The following is an 18309-nucleotide window of genomic DNA, read 5'->3' as shown; positions in this document are numbered from 1 at the left end:
CCATGGATTTTATCCATAAATGGAAGAAAATGTAATGGAGCCTGCATGCTGTATGTACAAAGGGCCCAGAGCAGGCACACAGCTTTCCTTTGCTTCTCCACAGAGACATCTTGTTGGACTCCTCTCCATTTCCTTCTCTGCAGAGGGCCATACCCCAGCAGGTTCGTTGGTGAGTGGAACAGTTTTGAACCACACACTCTGAGAATATCACAGGCAGTGGGAGGCAGCAGAGGGCTATGCCAAATCCTCTGTGGAGTCACCTTATACCTCTGAGCTAGGTATATCTACAGGGCTCTTAAAAGGTAATGGCAGAGAGTGCCTGCACAGGCTGAGTGGCCCGGCAGGGCGACCAGCCATGGTGAGCACAGGACAGCAATCTGTGGATTAATAAAGTGAACCTGAAGCCCCTCCAAGGTAACATATTTCCAGAAGAAATATACACTGCAGCTGGGAGGAGGAGACTGTGGTATGAATCTTTCCTTCTTTCAAACAACACAGAGCAGAAATCTATAGAGGCAAATCCTGGATATCTAGAGATGTGGACTTAAAAAAAAATCCAATTCAATAGGTTCCACCTTACTGCTTTGCGGCAAGTCCCTGGAAATGCTTACTTAAATGGATACAGGAGATGGATGTCATGTCGCCAGGCTCATAGCTCCCCTGCCACCCCCGTCTCAGGGCTCATAGCCCCCGCCTTTGAGTAGCACAAGTCATTCTCTTCCCTAACCTGGGGCAGGATTTTTGGCATGGAGAGAAAGAGATGCTGAGAATCACCTTCTCAGACCATTCGCTCATTCTTCAAGGAGGCAACTGAGGCCCAGAGGTGAAAGTGGTTGGCCCAGATAAAGCATAATGGGACAGACCCACTACCTGAAGACAGGTCTAAGACCCAGCATTCAGTTTTCCATCCAAGCTTGCCAAAGAAAGAGAAGACATGCCACTGTGGGCAGTCTCTGGGCTTCTAGCACTGCCCTCCCCCCCCACCCCCAACACACACACACACACACACACACACACACACACACACACACACACACACACACTGTTTCCCAAAGAAACTGCAAAAGCTGCCTGGCTGAGGCAGCCACAAAAGAAGGCTGTTTGCACAGGATCTGCAAGCCTTGTGGCTTGGATGGGTAAATGTCGCCATGCACACGTGAGCAGCAGAAGGCCCTCCAGGGTCAGCTTCTCTACAAGGGCCGAATCCCATCAACAAGATTACCACCCCCGTCAGACCTTCTTTGGGGAAGAAAGACTGACCCCTCCAGTTGATCTGGCATCAGGCTTTCTTTACTATTCCACAAGGGTAGAGGCCATGACAACAAAGCAGGCAGCTTCCAAGCCTGTGCCCACAGTGCCCCCTTGTGGCCTCCATGGGAAGGATCTCTTTCACCAAAGGGAAAGCCAGGGATGAAGACAGTCTTGCCTAGTTTTATAGCCATCCCTTCTGTAATCCCTAGCTCCAAATCCCCTGCAAGGCTGGTTGAAAATAAGACTCATTTCCAGACCACCCAACCCTCAATTTCAGTGGTCCTGGAGTGGGATAAGGAACTTGCATTTCCAACAAGTTCCTCAGTGACACTGAAGCTGAGGCACACCACACCTGCAGGGCCCTGCCTTAGCTGGTCCCTAATCATCCATCAAGGCTCAGCATAGTCTAGTCCCTTACTGAGATGGTCTCCAATGTCCCCAAGTTTAACAGAGAAAAGTGTAACTGAGCTCTCAAGCTCCTTTGAGCTTCCACTGACTTATCTGTAACATATGAGCTTCGGTGCCTCACTCAGGAAAGTGTTTTCAAAAGGTGAATTCATATGACACACTTAGATCAGCACGTGGCACATACTATACACTTAATAAAAATCCATTATTCCACCATATTTCTTATTGGCAGTTGTACTAAGATTACCATTCATTTTCCAGGATTTTTTCTCTTTTTTGCCAGTCCTGGAGCTTGAACTCAGGGCCTAAGCACTTTCCTTGGGCTTTCTCAAGGCTAGAGCTCTACCACTTGATTAATAGCACCACTTCTGGCTTTTTTAATGTATGTGGTATGAAGGAATTGAACCCAGGTTTTCATAATTCTAGGCAAGCACTCTACCACTAAGCCAAACTGCTGGCCTCATTTTCCAGCTTCTTGAGAACAAAAACAGTATCTTCTATTCAAGAAAGAATTATAAGAAGCAGAATGGACCTTGAAGAATCTTTAGCCCAAGACTTCCCAAACAGAAAATGACCCACAGAGGCTGGAGTGTCTGTGTGTGTGCATTCGCTTACTGGGGCTTGAACTCTGGGCCTTGTACTCTCATTTTGCTTTTTCACTCAAAGCTGACACTACTATTTGAGCCACATTGCCACTTCTGGCATTTTGCTGGTTAAGCGAAAATAAGGTTTTATAGATTTTTCTGTCCAGACTGGCTCTGAACCATAGTCCTCACTTCTCAGCCTCATGAGAAGCTAAGACTACAGACACAAACTACCAGCACCCAGCTTGGGCTTTTGTATTTTTAATAAGCCCCCAGATGTCAGGAGTAGGAATTATTCAGCCAGCCCAAGTACCTGGCATAGAGAAGAAACAGAGATGCCCAACAGAGTCCTTTCCTCACCCATAGTCTCTGCTGGTTGCCGCTGGAGGAGGGCCAGTGGCTGCATCTCTTGACTCCTAGCCTGGCTTCTTCCAAGCTCCTCTCTTGCTCTGCTGCACAAGTCTGATGTACATCATAAGCAGTCAAAGGGAGGAAGTTTTTCCAGAGTGAAGGAACTCAGCATGTGACAAGGACACCTGATTCCCCAGCATTTTGTTATGTTCAGTCAAAATACTGATCAAGTCTTAGCCTAACAAACAAAGTCCTTCCCGGTCTGCTTCCCACTTAGGGCTCTAGCCTCCTATCCCACTAAGACCCACTTGTGCCCTTTCACTCAGCCCATGGACACTGGGATGGAGTCTCAGATGTGGTATATAGGAAGTTCAAGGGCAAATGAGTGGGGAAAGGGAAAGTGAAGAGGTACCTAAGACTCTCCCTGCAGAACTCTCAAGACAGGGGAAAGGTGTTGTGCCAGCACAAATGAATCGACTGTCATACTCGCATGCTTGAGCAGCCAACCTGAAGTCTATTTTTGAAATGGAATTTTTCCAACCGGAAAGGCATTGTGCAAGTTCTGCTGGAAACCAGCAGTCATGCAGGGCCTTCAGTCCTTCCATCCCAATTTAGGAGGAATGCCTACTGGTACATTCTGCTCCATCCCCATCCCAACCACCCTTCCCAAACATGTCTCATCATCTTGCCCTTACTGAGTGGCTGGCAAAACAGCTATGAACCCATCGTGTGTGTGTGTGTGTGTGTGTGTGTGTGTGTGTATCCTGATGTTTGAACTCTAGACCTAGGTGTTGTCCATCAACATTTTGCTCAAGGCTACTATTCTTGAGCCATAGCTCAATCACCATTTGGGTGATTAATTGGTTATGAATCTCATGAGCATTCCTGCCCAGGCTGACTTTGAACCACAATCTTCAGACCTCAGCCTAGGATTATAGGTGTGACTATCTGGCATCCAGCCTCCTGTCTTTCATTGTTTTTGTTGTTTTTGGTCACAGGGCTTGAACTTGGCCAGGGTGCTATCCCTGAGCTCTTCAGCTCAAGGCTACGGCCCTATGCTTGAGCCAAGTCCTACTTCCTGTTTTCAAGTTGACTTTGAGCTTTGAACCTTGATCCTCAGATCGCAGCCTCCTGAGTAGCTAGGATTACAGGCAAGAGCCACCACCAGCTCTTCCATGGCTTTAAGGAAGACCCTGTTCCTGTCCATCCAAACAAGGTCTTTTCCCAGTGAAGTATCTTCCTTGGGTATCACCTCCCACACTAACCTTGGCTCTTGATTCTTGGCATACCCCATGGTAAGAATAGTAGCCATACCATGAGACCCTGAGTCTAACCTCTCAGCTCTACCAGCAGGCAGTGATGTCCTCTTTACCTTATCTTCCCATCAGGCTCTGGAATAAAGGACTGGTACACACAGCAACTATAGTACCCCAGTAAGGCAAAGATTTAGCCACCTAGTTTCTCAAATGAGCACCTAAGATATAGATGGATCATAAATCACAAGCCATCATCTACCCAACAGAAAAGTAGCTGCTCAGTGTCCGAATAAATACACAGCAGGGCTCTAGTGCCACATCACTGCATCCTAATCCCAGCTTCATCACTTATCAGAGCAAGCCTCAGTAGAATGTCTCTACCGCACCAATGTGGGTGGGTCCAGTAAGACATGCCTCTTGAGGTGTTGGACTTTCTAAGACACTAACAAAGAATATTTGCCTCAGCTCCAAGTGTAGTGTTAAGTTGCTCCTTTCAGGGTGGACTTAAATAATCAAACTGCTGAGAAGAGGCCAAGAATAAAACTGTCCCAACTATTTGGGCAGACTCAGCCACAAATAGAAATTCAAGGGAGTAAATGCTATACAAACTATAAATAGGCTGTGAGTTATACCTGTGACCCTAGGGTCACAGTTTGAAGCTGCTCCTGAAACTCTTCACTTAACCACCAAAAAGCTGATAATGGAGCTGTGGTGCAAGTGGCAGAGTACCAGCCTTAAGCAAAATAGCTATAGCACAGTGCCCAGGCCCAAGTTCAAAACCCATTACTGGCACACACAAAAAAGTAGTAGCCTGATCTAATATCCATTGTAGACACAACCGCCTAATCATCTCTCAATCTTCAGAGATCCCAGGGCAGGGGTGAACTTCGTGGAGTCTCATCTAGCATGCATCTAGTTAAATCACTCACCTCATCCACCCAAGAGAAAGAGATGAGATTTCCACCGATGCCAAGATACACTGATTAGGAAGGCTCTTCCATGGTATGGAGACAGCAGTGCTATCTGGTTACTGTCAGGGCTGAACCCTCAAGTTCAAGAGCACTAATTGTTTACAGCTGAAGTTCTTCAAGGACATGGCTCCCAAAAGTACTCTAGGAGCCCCAGTGTAAAGGAACCAAGTGCCTTCCTAAGGCAATCCAGAAAAACAAGGTACAAGCAAACATTTAGAAGCGACATTGAAAGCAGGCTGATTAAGTGAGCAGGCTGTGGCCTGAAGGAAAAAAAAAAAATGGCTGTCCTAAAGGATGCAGCTAGCCTAAACTGTGCCAATTATGATAGGCCAAAGGAAGCAACCCAGGTGGAGATCAAGCCCAATGACAAACAAGTTATCAAGGTTCCACCATTCCCAACTCAAACCAAGTAATTGAAGTCCTAGACAGGCTTGGAGGAAAACACAAGACCCTATCTAAAATTACAGATACCATTTCTTTCATCTACTGGCTCAACTTTTGTTGGTGCTGGTACTTGAACTCAGGGCTTTGGCACTGTACCTGTTTTGCAAAGCTAACATTTTACCACTTGGAGCACAGCTTCATTTCCAGGTTTTTGGTAGTTGAAGAGCCTAGTGGCTCATGGAGTATGAGATCTGAGGATCAGTTCAGACAGCCCAGGATACTAGCACCAGGCAAACATTTTCTATTGTAGACAGCACCTCACAAAGCATCTACCTAGTGCAAACCAATATCCTAAAATCCATGAACCCATCGACCTCTCAATCTCACCCACTCACACACCCGATCCTTCCCAAAGCTTCCTCTGCACAGCTGGCAGCACAGCTAGCAATCCCAGAATGCACTTCGCAAGCCCCCAACTCCATGTAACCCATTCCCTGAAGCTCAGATTCTCAACCCTAGTGCCCAGTCTGAGAAGTAATCAGCATCAGGGAAGAAAAGGCAGCATAGGTGGGATTGCAGCAGTGGTGGATCAGATGAACTGGGAATGTACTCTCTCCTACTCCCTTCTGCCAACACCCTCACCTCACAAGCAACCTACAAGACTCCTATTCCGGACAAAATGAAGATATTAACTACTACTGCGTTAAACTTCCTTTGAGCATGTATTTTTGGAGATAGGGTCTTTCCACACTTGCAATTCTCACGCTTCAGTATCCAGAGTACTGGAATTACAAGTGTATGCAATGCTACTCAGCAAATAATAATGCCAGGAACACGGAAGCATTTAGTGGCTGCCTAGATTCAAGTGTCTTTTGGGGTCCATTTCACTGTAGTGAAGACTAATAAAGGAGCAGTGCAGAGAAACACACATGCTTCTGAGCTAGTTACATACACTACAGTGACTGAGTAGAGAAAAAGACAAGCACCTCCCACCCAGCATGCCAACCACGTGTTTCCCCAGTGCTCACTGCACTGTGTGAATACAATACACATAGAAGACTACTACACCCAAGTAGAGACAGACCACAGGTTTGGTTTTGTTTTTTTTAACAATTTATTAATCCCTCTGTGAAAAATCCGTCATCACTGCAGGTCAGGTCATTGCAGGATCTTCATTCCTTTGGCTATGAATCAAGAAAAATGAAATTGTCAGCAACTGCCTTGATAATTCCTTAAAATTAAATTCAAGTCTCAAATTCAAAAATTAATAAAATTCATGCAGAACAAGTATTAGTAACTTCATAACAATGTGAGTATCAAGGAAAACACATTCACGTTAGGATACAAAAATGAATTAAAACTACTACTACACTTTAAAACTACGTTTTAAAAACAAACCATGTCACTGTTAGTACCTTAACAGATCACAACTCGTGCACTTGGCACATGAACTTGGAAATGTGCTCTGATGACCTGTTAAACTACCACAGCAGTAAACCTGGTCTAGAACAGCAAGCAATCTACAATCTACATTAAGAACTTGAATGATACCTGTTATCCAATCTCCAGCTCACTGAATCAGTGGCAGGATAAGGGAAAGGGGAAGAGGAAAGAGGAAAAACAAATAGTTCATTAGCAGTCCCTTTTCAAGCTCCCAAATAATCTGTATTTAAGTGCATGCAAACAGCCTAAACTGTGCCTACTTAATGCTTTATAGCTATACTCAGAACACTACACTAACCTACACAGCCAATGGTATATTCCTGTTTCTTGATGAGCTAGCTGGCTTGATTATACTGTGTCCAATGTCAGCAAGGTGGGAACACAATGCCTGCCTGAATGGAGCACATCTACCTACACTGGGGCCCCTTTGCTCTCCTGAGATGACCAACCACCCAGACCTGGGAGTCTCCACAGACTTAGTTTTTAAGTTCAAGTCTTTTTAAAGGTGTCTTGATTTAACATTTTAAAGCAACTCTGTGGGATCCAAAAGTTTAAGAATGCCAAACTAAATTAAACTAAACAGAATATTATGCCTTTGAAGCTCAAGAACACAAACACTCATGTCTGCATCATTTTTTAGCAGGCTTTTCAGGGCAGGGCCCAGTGAGATGACCAGTGCAAAATGAAGCAGCAACAGTTTTCACAGGAAGACTCACGGCTGAGTGGAAAAAACAATGTGTTAAAATGTTCGAGACCTAGCTCAGTGCCTTTTGTATATTCACTTCATTTAACTCAGGGTTAGAGCTCTACCACTTGAGCCCTAACATCATGCTTTCACTTCCAGCTTTTTTTTTTGCCAGTCCTGGGGGGGGGGCATGGGTTTTCTCAAGGCTCTACCACTTGAGCACCACTTCTAGCTTTTTCTATGTATGTGGTACCGAGGAATCTTCGTGCATGCTAGGCAAGCACTACCACTAGACCACACTCATGGCCACTTCCAGCTTTTTGCTAGTTAAATGGACTTGTCTTACTTGTCTGACAAACAGTGATCCTCAGATCTCAGCCAGTCAAGTAGCTATGAGCTACTGGTGCCCAGCCTTTTTGAAATTTGTCATGAGGTGTAATTCTCACAACAGGCAGTTCTGTGCCATGTGGACAACTGCATAGGAATGAAATACTGGAAGTAGAGCTATGGCTCAAATGGCAGAATTCCAGCCTTGAGCAAAAAAGGGCGGCTATGCCAATAATTCAAAGCCCCGAATTCAAGCCCTAGTGGAGGGAAGGGGGAGAGGGGAAGGAGAGAGAAGGGGACAGAGAAGATAAGAGGAAGAGAGGGAGAGAAGGAGGGAGGGAGGGGGGAAGAGAGAGAAAGAGGGAGGGAGGGAGAAAAATGAACAGTGCTTGCTTATTCCAAGCTCTAAGCCTGGCTCACGAATGTCAGGGTTGCTGCCTTGTCAGGCACAGCATAAAAGGTCAGTGGCCATGATTTTAAAACTACCCTGCCCCATGTGCAGCCTACTTCCACACTACATATTTAAGCTATACATGTTGTCTGCCATGGAACTGACCATTCAGATCAAATGCTTATAGGAAAAGTATTATCCAATACATTTCTATTGAAGCTCACAGCTTTAAGCAGAGGGGATACCAGATACAAACTTGGATAATAGCCATACACTGTGGCTCATATAAGTAATCCTAGCTACCCAGGAAGTTGAGATTTAGAGGTTCACTCAGCACAAGGAGAAAAGTTCATTAGACTCCATCTCTAAAATAACTAGTCAAAAATCAGGGCTGGATGTGTGGCTCAAGTAGCAGGGCACCAGCATAGCAAATGCAAGACCCTGGGTTCAAATCGGGGGGTGGGGGGTGGGAGGGGGAATTATGTGGTAGAAGTTAAGACAAAGCAAGGAAAACAGCAGGTGCTACCAGGGCAAAAGCTTTGTCAGCACATCCTTTGGGTTCACAGCTCCAAAAAAGGCTGTTACGTGAACAGAGGTATTAGAGCAGTTTCCCAAATTTGTGATGGCAGGGACAGTGACTCTACAGAACTCAGCTTTCAGTGTGTCACCTACCTTCAGCGAGTCACCTCACCACATAACATGCATGCTGTTTAAGTTTCCAAAATAAACGTGATCAACTGTTTTCCTTTGCTCATAACACACTATTTGTACAACAGCAAGTGTTTTAATAAACCACACTATCAAACTGTTGTTCAAAGCCAACATGCAAAGCACTGAAGCAAACTGTGAAGGTGCTGCATCCCCACCCACGCTCACCATCTGAGTACCTGCTACAGTACCTGCTAGACACTTCATTTCTGATGAACAAGAAATCCAAGGGTGGAGGGGACAGACAAAAAGAAGTTCACAGAACACTCGATTATTCAGCAACCCAGCACCTTAATTCCCGAGACTATTCCGTTAGCTAGCAAAGCTGGTAAAAAGCTGCTACCACCACCACTACCATCTTAGTATCTTGACCAACTGTGGAGGAAAGCAATCTGGAGGTCTTCAATGCCAGAAAAACATGGGCCACATTGATCCAGTGTCCATTTAATGAGATCAAGATAACCCCTCCCCCCTTTGACAGTCCATGCCAATCAGCAGTTAAAACTTTTCATGATGGGGCTTGAAAAGCACCCAGATCACTGAACCAATGCAGTCCCATGAAACACTAATCTATGCGCAAAAGAGGGGTGGCGGTGGCCAAGCTACTCTAAGGTGTTGAGATACTATCACTACAGAGCTTCTCAAAGAGTTACCTTCTGTAATCCACAAGTGAGAAAAGAAAAAAAAATTAAGACAGGTTATTAACAAAACTCTCCTTCATGGAGAATAAAGACCTACAACCAATGACATCTCTATTCCCCAAAGCCTACCTTTTTGCCAGCTCCAACATTGGCCTTGGCAGTACCTCTGACTTTCTTCATTCTGTTTTTGCGTTCCTTTCGCTGTTTCCTGGAGGTCTTTTTCTTTTCATACAGGCCATGCTAAAGGAGACAGTTTATGTAGGGGCATGACTGGGTCAGAGGGCTATGGAAAAACAGCTTGCCAACCTTTTCTTCTTCCTCTAGCTGGCTTCCCCCTCAGGGTTTCAATCTGTTCCTCTCTGAGGACAGTGAAACGCTTCATCAAGAATTCTACCCACCCAGCCATGGAGACTGAGACCTCTGCTCCTTTGCTAGGCCAACCTTCCTACCTGCTGCATAGAAATTTCCAAACTTCACAGGTCATCTCAGCATCAAGTCACCTCTCCAGATCATTGATTAAAAACAGTGCAGTAAGGGATAGGCCTGGCTAAATGCTGTTGACTCACAGCTACTAGAGATGGGAAAATCTTGGTTTAAGCCAGCCTAAGAAAAAAATCACAGGGACTGTGTACCTCCCAACTGGGAAAAAAAGGTGGCAGAAAGCTGCGAGCAAGAAAGCTCAAGGTCCCAAGTTCAAGCCAATATTGGGGTTGGGGGGAGGCGCAGTAACACCCAGGCATGGTTACATGCCTGTTATTCCAACAACTTGGAGGCTAAAGGTGGTTTAAGTGGCAGCAAGCACAAGACCTTCAACTCAAACTGCACTACCAATAATTATAGTGGTAATTTTTAAAATATACCACCACACTCAACAATCTCCTGCTGTCATAGAACAGCTGAAGAAGTAGGCTAAATGGATGAGACAGAAGTACTTCAGTGATGCTTTGGTTAACTGGACTATAGGAGAGACAGCATGTCCATCTGTGTTCTACCTCTGTATTTCCTCATGATCAAATAAACTCCTGGTTCCTAGCTACCTATGGGATTAAATCAAAACTGTACAGACTTCACAGTTCCTTTATATTTCACCCCACCATTTCCTATTTAGCCCGTGTCCATAGGTACAATTTTACCTTCCCTTCCTAACCCAGCTCTAAACCCTTTCAGAATTCCTTGTCTTACAGTTCCCTCCCAACTTGGTCTGTGCAATCATACCCACAATGCTCCTGAAAAAAAAAATATTTCAACAGCTGCTGCAGACACCTACTCTTGCAAGTCTGTGTTTGGGTTCATTTTTCTTTGCATAATCCAAGGAATCATAAATCATGCCAAAGCCAGTTGTCTTGCCACCACCAAAATGGGTTCTGAATCCAAATACAAAGATGACATCGGGTGTAGTCTTGTACATTTTGGCAAGTTTTTCCCGGATTTCTGTCTTAGGTACTGTTGCCTTTCCAGGGTGAAGGACATCAATAACCTAAAAGGAGGTAAAACAGTGTTTGTTATAATTAAATACATCAAGAAATAACAAGTTAACTAATTTCAAAGTGTTCTTCCTTACCATCTGCTTCCTCTGAAGTAGTCGGTTGGTCATGAACTTTCTGGTCCGGATAGTTACTGTGTCATTCTGAAAATAAAACACTCCATTAATAAAAATATTCCAACCTTTTCATGATTTTCCTGGAATCTTCCATTATCTCATACTAAGCTTACTCAGTAGCCACAAGCATGTGGCTAAGGAATTTAAGGACCACATAAAATAGCAAAAAAGTTCCAATTAAAAAATAAAAAAGGCAGGTGTTGTGTGAGCCACCAGGTGGCTCAAATGGTTGAGTGCCAGCCTTGAACTGAAAAAGCTATGGGACGGCCCCTTAGGCACTGGGTTCAAGCCCTAATGCGGGCACACTCCAAAAACATTTTTTTCAATAAATAAAAAATCCCAACAGCACAGGCAAACCTCATAGGACAAATAACAAAAGAAAATGCACTGGGCATGTCACTTGGTTATCAATGGGGATCAGCTATTGTGGGAACTAGCCTATAGTGATGTTTATAAAAGATTACTTGGCCTCTAACCACATCACTGCAACCCTGGTGTCAACTGTATGCTTCCTTCTCAAGCAGTCAATTTCAAGCATTCACTGAGTCCTCACAGAAAACGTTTTTAGGATGTTCAGCACAAACACAAGTGTGAGCAGAGAAATGTCAGGTGCCCAATCCTTGAAAAGCTGGAGGGCCAGGAGGTTCTGCAGGAACCTTCTTGGAACTTAAGAGGATGGTTTGACTAAACTGCACCTTAAAAAAGAAAAGACAGGGCCGGGAGTTTAGCCTAGTGGTAGAGTGCTTGCCTAGCATGTACTAAGACCTGGATTTGATTCCTCAGTACCTCATATATAAGGAAAAAGCCAGAAATGGTGCTGTGGCTCAAGTGGTAAGAGTTCTAGACTTGAGAAAGTGCAAGGAGAGTGCTCAGGCCCTAAGCCCAAGACAGACAGACAGACAGACACAGGAAGGAAGGAAGGAAGGAAGGAAGGAAGGAAGGAAGGAAGGAAGGAAGGAAGGAAGGGCGGAAAACTGGAGGGCTTTCTCTTTGTATTTAAGTACGTGAAGTCGGCAAGCTTACAAGGAAACTTTAACAAGACAGAGCATCGATGGCTCACCCGTTATCCTAGCTACTCAAGGAGGCTGAGAACTGCAGAACCAAGTTCCAAGCCAGCCCGGCCAATGAAGCCCAATTAACTGGCCAATAACCGGAAGTGGAGCCCGAGTTCAAATGGTAAAGTGCTGGCCTTTAGAGAGGAAACAAACCGAGAACGCAAGGCCCTCTGTTCAAGCCCCAATACTAGCCCACAAGAAAAAGAAAAAGTTGAAACCGAAGTTTGTGCAAGTGGCAAGCGACTTTCCAATTTCAGATCCTCCTCAGTTCTTCAACAACAAGGCAGTGCCGGGTGAGGCAGGATGCTAACCAGCAGAGACTTCGGGCTAGCGCGTCTTTTGGAGGCACCCCTTCCCAGGACCCGTTTCCCCGGGAAGAACGCCGAGGATCCTCCGGTAGGACAACTTTCCTAGCTTCCAGGCAGGGACGGTTTCGCACCCACGCGGCCTGCGGGCTGTCCGTTCCGTCCTAGCTCGGGGCTGGCAACCGCGCGCTACGAGGACGGGCGCAGCGCACGCTCTCGCCGTCCCCGGCCCGGAGGCCCGGCGCCTGGCACGTCCTGGACCGCAGCCCCAGCAAGCATCCACTCCGGCGGCCCCCGGCCACCGGCCTCCGCCAGACACGGCAGACTGAGGCAAGCGGGCCTCGGGAGGCTGTCGCTCAGCTGGCAGGAGCCAAGGACGAAGGATGGCTGGGATGGACAGAGGATGACGGCGCGGACGCGGGGAGACTCACCATGATGGCGGCAGGCCTTCCGACAGCCAGGGAGGAAAAGAGACCCGCTCTTCACTGGCCAATCATATCACTACGCACGGAAGGACCCCAGGCAGCGCCGAGCTGTGGGCGTGGCCGCAGGCGTGAGGGCGACCGCGCCGCTGCCTGACTGAAAATGCCTGCCAGCCACGCCCTGCCGAGCTCGGGGATTCGCCATTGGCCGACCCCGAGACGGGACCGCTCTAATTGACTAGCTTTACCAACACACGTGTTCCGCTTCGGTCTGGTCTTCCCGAAGTGGTGTCAACAGAGGAATCCTTTCAATTGCTTCCTTAGGAATTACGGGTAGGTCAGTCTAGGAAGTATTTTAGATGGTTCCGGGCAACCTTTTCATTGTACAGCGGAGGGAACTGCAGAACCTTCATTTAAATCTTTATTTCTTTATTTTTTGCTTTTTTAAAACGGTACTTAATAGAAGGGTTACAGTTATATCCGCGAGATAGAAGATGCATTAATCCACACACATTGATACCCCCTTTTCATGTTTTCGGCCCCATTTCCCTCCCCCAACCCCCTCCCCTCATCTCGTTTCCCCCCCCTTCCCTTTCCTGTTTCAAATAAACAAATAATCGTATATACAGCATACCAAATAACAAGGAAAGATACTGTAACAATATGAGAATGACCAAGGGACAAATACCATTTAAATCTTGCTAATCTTGTCAGTGACTAGTGGCTCACACCTTTAATCCTAACTGCTTTTGGGAGGCCGTGGTATAGAGGGTATGGAGATAAGCGTTCAAGACCAGATTGGGCAGGGAAAGTCCATTAGCGTCTCCAAGGTAGCAAAATGCTAAGCTGGAGGCGTGATTCAAACAGTAGAGCGCTAGAGAGCAAGCACAAGGCTGGGGGATAAATCCTGGTACCGGCATACATACATACATATTGGTCATGTCCAGTGCATGTTTGCTAATTTTTATGATGGTTCTCTGAAGCGTGTGTGTGCGCGCACCAGTCCTGGAAGACAGGATCTGGGTTCCATTCCTCGGCTTTGGGGCTCAAGGCCAGCACTGACAAGCACTCTACCACTAGAGCCACAGCTTCACTTCTGGCTTTTTAAAAAAGATGCTTAGCGATAAGCATCTTTCTTGTCTGGGCTGGCTTCAAGCCATGATCCTCTGATCTCAGCCTCTCGAGTAGCTAAGATTGCAGGCGTGAGCCACCTCATCCTAGCTTCGGGCATTTGGGGAGGGAGAAATGTTTCAAGTTTTATTACCCTAGTAACTGTTTGGACTGGAGTCTAGCACAAATGTTGGTTGTCATTTATTTCCTCTTGTTTGATCCGATGGTGGCCCCCTGTTTCTAGGGCAGGGTGATTTGAGCCTCTTTGTAGAGGCTCTACAAAGTCGGTCCCGAAGTGAACCTCGATTTCCCCTTGGTTCGGCCTCTCGCTCGTTCCGGAACGGAATATTTGAACGGCGTGGGACTCGGTGCAGTTCCGGGGCGGACCCGCTAGGTGGCGGTGCGCTGCGCCTGCGCAAGGCGCTTTGCTCCGGGGCCCCTCTTGACGGACGCACGCGACGGAAGGGGAAGCGCACACGTGCCGGCGCTCTACGGTGGCCGAGGAGGCGCGGCTGCCGCTGCTATCCGGAGTCCAGAAGCGCCGCCCCGGTGTGCAAGAACGAGACTTTTCCTAAGCCGAGTCCCAAACTGGGGGACTCCTGGGCAGCCGCCACCATGGTGAAGGAACAATTCCGGGAGACGGATGTGGCCAAGAAAATGTAAGACGCAGCGAGAATGGCGGGGGGAGGGGAGGGGAGGCTGGCTGAACGGGGGCGGGGGGGCTGAGATTAGGCGTCCCGGGTCCTGGAGGGTCCCATGTTTGCACAACCGGAAAATAAATGAATCGGGAGCAAGGGCGCCCTGTGGTGTGGGGCGTCGAGGGGGGCCCGCGGTCGGCAATGGCCCGTGCCTGCGCGAAGCGGAGCCTGGGGGGCAGCACGAGTCCCCCGAGATCCCAGGATGACCCCTTTGCCCTAGTTCTCCCTTAGGGAGCCGCCGGGGCGTGGGGGCGGGGGCGGGGGGTCTCATTCGGGCCTTGTCTCCACGATGACGTGGGGCCGTGTGTGAAATGAAGGTGTTTATTCAGATCCTGCTCCCTCAGGCAGAGCCCCGGCCCCCCGTGAGAGGGGGGGCATCCGCTCTTCCACAATCTCCTGAGGAGAGTGCTGCTGTGTGCCAGGCCCAGGGCGGGACACTGCCGGCAGCTTGGATGTGATGACCCAGTGGCTGCTTAGAAAGAGACAGGGAGGGAAGGAATGACATTGTCCAAAAAAAAAGTGCTACCCAGGCATGTCTCTTCCCCATCCCTTAAAATCTCTAGTTATCCAAGATGAGAAAGAACAGGTCAGGAGAAATTAGGTCAGACTAAATGGAGAGGAAGACACCATAGGAGTCCAGAAGTAAAGTGATGAGCCACTGGCCCTGGCTAGCTCTGGAATCCAAGTGTCAATTCCTCCACGTCTCTACAAGCTAGGGGAGCATAGTAACTGGGTAAAGATCTCTGTGAGTCATTCAGTTCAGAAAGTCCAGTTGGCTTTCTGAAAAGCAGATCAAGATCAAGGATTCCAACACATTAGTGTCCTTGAACTTTCTCACAGCTAGAGCTCTACCACTTAAGCCACAGCACCACTTCCAGCTTTTTTGTGTGTGTATGTGGTTCCAAGGAATTGAACCCAGGTCTTTGTGCATACTAGGCCACACTCCCACCCAATTCACTGGGTATTTTTGAGACAGTGTCTCAGCTTGACAGTGATCTATTTTCTTTCGTCTTTACCTTGTTTCTGGGATCACAGGTGCATACCATGTCCTTCAGTTTTTTTCCATGAATATGGAATTCATATTTTCATGCACAGGCTGGCCATGTACTGCTCTTTTCCCAATTTCAGTGCATGGACACACACACACACATACACTTGTGCACGTGCACCGCCTACGCACACATCTTTGGATGCCACTATACCCACTATAGGTTTCTGCTTTAGGCTGACCCTGAACTGTGGTCCTCCCAATCTCAGCTCCCAAGTAGCTAAAATTATAGGTATGAGCCACCAAGCCTGTCTGGAATGTCAGTGTTACAGAGAGGCTTTCTGGCTGTACTGTGTAGCTTCCTCAGACCACAACTTCCTGTCATTTTAATTCTCTGGGTCACTCCATTTTCCATGTATAGCTGGCCCTACATGTTTGTGATGGGGATTGTTTCTGGGACACATCCTCCCTTTCCCTTGTGGAGATTAAAATCAGTATGTTCAAGTTCTTTGTGTAAAATGGCATAGTATTTGTAAATAAACTGCTTTTCTTCTCTGACATTTCCCCTCAGTTACTAAAAATGCCTCGTTTGGTGAAAAGGCCACACTCCCACCAGCCCTTTTTGCTCTTTAGCTTGCTTTTGGGGTCTTGCTAGTTTCTTTCCCTTGGACTGATCACAAACCTTAATCCTCCTGTCTGTCTGTCTGTCTGTCTTTCTTTCTTTCTTTCTTTCTTTCTTTCTTTCTTTCTTTCTTTCTTTTTTTTGGGGGGGAAGTCCTGGGGCTTGAACATGGGACCTAAGCACTGTCCTTGGACTTTCTCAAAGCTAGTGTTCTAGTACTTGAGCCACAGCAACACTTCCGACTTTTTCTATGTATGTGGTACTGAGGAATCAAACCCTGGTCTGTGCATGCTAAGCGAGCACTCTACCACTAGGCCAAACTCCCGGCTCCATCCTGTCTTCATTTCTTAAGTATCTGAGGTATACACTTGTGTCTCTATGCCCAGCTGGTAACAAGCTGTAAGGTAGTACTTGCTCCATTTCTTTCCACTGCAGAAGCCACATCTGTTTTGGAATGAAGTCTCCTGAGGAGATGCGCCAGCAAGCACACATCCAGGTTGTGAGTAAGAACCTGTACAGCCAGGACAACAATCATGCCCCCTTGCTCTACGGGGTGCTCGATCATAGGATGGTAAGGCCCTGCCCTACTCAGTTACTAAGTCTCCACCCCCTGAGAAACATGGAGCCTTCCCAAGGGGCAGGAAGAAGCCAGGGCTTCCCTACCCCTCCCCCTTCCCATCAGCTGGTATAAATACATTGTGGCACCCAGTTGGTTCTGATGTTGAATTACCTGCCCAGGTGTGGGCTGGTCCACCCCCTTCCAGTAGTCTCCACTGATATTCCCTGGGCTCTTCCCCAAGGGCACGAGTGAAAAAGATCGTCCTTGTGAGACCTGTGGGAAGAATTTGGCTGACTGTCTAGGCCACTATGGGTACATTGACCTGGAGCTGCCATGCTTTCACGTGGGGTACTTCAGAGCTGTCGTTGGCATCTTGCAGGTAAGCCCACAGATCACAGGGGGCACTCGAGTGAGCCCAGGCAGTGGACAAGAAGAGGGTTACATCCAAAACCATTGATCCCAGTGATCTAGGAGTTCTCTGCAGCCAGTCACATTGACTGGCTTCCTTCACTGTGGGGAGACCAGAGTGCAGCCTCTCAGTGATGCACATAGTCTGTGGCCATGTGGATTGCCCCAAGATACCTGGGAGAGAGTTCTCCAGCGCATGGTCATGTGTCTGAGCTCACATCAGCCCTTCGTGTTTCAAGATAAATACATGGCGATGGCTCAGGCCTGTAATCCTAGCCACTTGATGTGAGGATCAAGGTTCAAATCCAGCCCAGGCACTAAAGAACTTGAGACTCTTATCTCCAATTAGCCACTAGAAAATGGGAAGTGGGGCTGTAGCTCAAGTGGTAGAGGTCTAGCCTTGAGCAAAAAAGCCCAGAGACAGCTCCTGGACCCTGAGTTCAAACCCCAGGACCACCGCCAAACAATAAAATAAAAAAATCAAAGACATTGGAATGTAGCTCAGTGATAAAACACTAGCACAATACACAAGATACTGGCTTTGATTCCCAGTACTATTCCACCAATAATACTGAAAACTCCAACTATAAAACAGCACAGAGAATGAGATAAGGATTAGCAAAAGTCCTACCACTCAGCTGTAAGTACTGCTAAACTCTAGCAACATAGGCTGCGTCTGGGTCTGTGCAGATTTATGCTCGCCATCTCTCAGTTCAGGGTATAGGAGAAAAAGGGGCATTTTAGAGAGGGGAGTTTTGGGCCTCTCACTTCCTCTGCTTTGCTTCACTCACAAAAGATGATCTGCAAAACCTGCTGCCACATCATGCTGTCCAAAGAGGAGAAGCAGCAGTTTCTGGATTACCTAAAGAGGCCTGGCCTGACCTACCTCCAGAAGCGAGGCCTGAAAAAGAAAATCTCAGACAAGTGCAGGAAGAAGAACATTTGCCACCACTGTGGGGCCTTTAATGGTGAGTAAAATAAAGCCCAATTCAACAAGGGCCTGTTTCATATGTTGCCTCATATTTTGGAGTCAGCTTTTTATTTCTAAAATTAGGCTTGAGATTCAGCCACTGAAGCACTGTTAAAAAAATATACATTTTACTTCTTATTGTTAATAGTAATTTCTATAATTCCACCAACTG

The 18309-nt window shown here is 47.1% G+C and overlaps 2 protein-coding genes and 1 pseudogene across 6 annotated transcripts in view; 2 read left to right on the top strand and 1 right to left on the bottom strand.

The window, feature by feature from the left end:
- Positions 1–6308: 6308 nt before the first annotated feature.
- Positions 6309–12895, bottom strand: Rps24 (ribosomal protein S24). Of its 4 annotated transcripts, none has more exons than XM_090346669.1 (7): positions 12792–12895; positions 10962–11027; positions 10668–10877; positions 9530–9640; positions 8939–8968; positions 6757–6778; positions 6315–6389 (listed from the first exon to the last, which is right to left on the bottom strand). In XM_090346669.1, the coding sequence occupies exons 1-5, from the start codon at positions 12792–12794 to the stop codon at positions 8963–8965; spliced, it is 396 nt and encodes a 131-aa protein (XP_090202795.1). In that variant the 5' UTR covers positions 12795–12895; the 3' UTR covers positions 6315–6389; positions 6757–6778; positions 8939–8962. The 4 variants fall into 4 exon arrangements, with proteins under 4 accessions (XP_090202793.1, XP_090202796.1, XP_090202795.1 ...); XM_090346668.1 differs by having other exon boundaries at positions 8951–8968; XM_090346667.1 differs by lacking the exons at positions 6757–6778; positions 8939–8968 and having other exon boundaries at positions 6309–6389; positions 12792–12894.
- A 1469-nt stretch (positions 12896–14364) lies between these two features.
- Positions 14365–18309, top strand: part of Polr3a (RNA polymerase III subunit A) — a 43840-nt gene continuing 39895 nt past the window's right edge. For both annotated transcript variants that reach the window (XM_090346665.1, XM_090346664.1), the window contains exons 1-4: positions 14365–14551; positions 16636–16771; positions 17001–17138; positions 17964–18135. In XM_090346665.1, the coding sequence (XP_090202791.1) occupies positions 14508–14551; positions 16636–16771; positions 17001–17138; positions 17964–18135 (490 nt within the window). In that variant the 5' untranslated portion in view covers positions 14365–14507. The remainder of the gene's footprint in view (positions 14552–16635; positions 16772–17000; positions 17139–17963; positions 18136–18309) is intronic.
- Positions 17238–17354, top strand: LOC150054325 (small nucleolar RNA SNORA70; annotated as a pseudogene).

The sequence above is a fragment of the Megascapheus bottae genome, chromosome 15 (assembly GCF_031878675.1).
Source record: "Megascapheus bottae isolate mThoBot1 chromosome 15, mThoBot2.hap1, whole genome shotgun sequence".
Classification (NCBI taxonomy): domain Eukaryota; kingdom Metazoa; phylum Chordata; class Mammalia; order Rodentia; family Geomyidae; genus Megascapheus; species Megascapheus bottae.
Note: the sequence above shows the minus strand (reverse complement) of the source record. Positions and strands in the feature narration are given on the sequence as shown.

Coding starts and splice junctions, on each gene's coding strand:
- Rps24 (XM_090346667.1), bottom strand. Junction 10,878..10,961: donor TACTTCAGAGGAAGCAGATG/GTAAGGAAGAAC, acceptor ACCTCCTTTTAG/GTTATTGATGTCCTTCACCC. Junction 9,641..10,667: donor CCAAACACAGACTTGCAAGA/GTAGGTGTCTGC, acceptor TGTCTCCTTTAG/CATGGCCTGTATGAAAAGAA.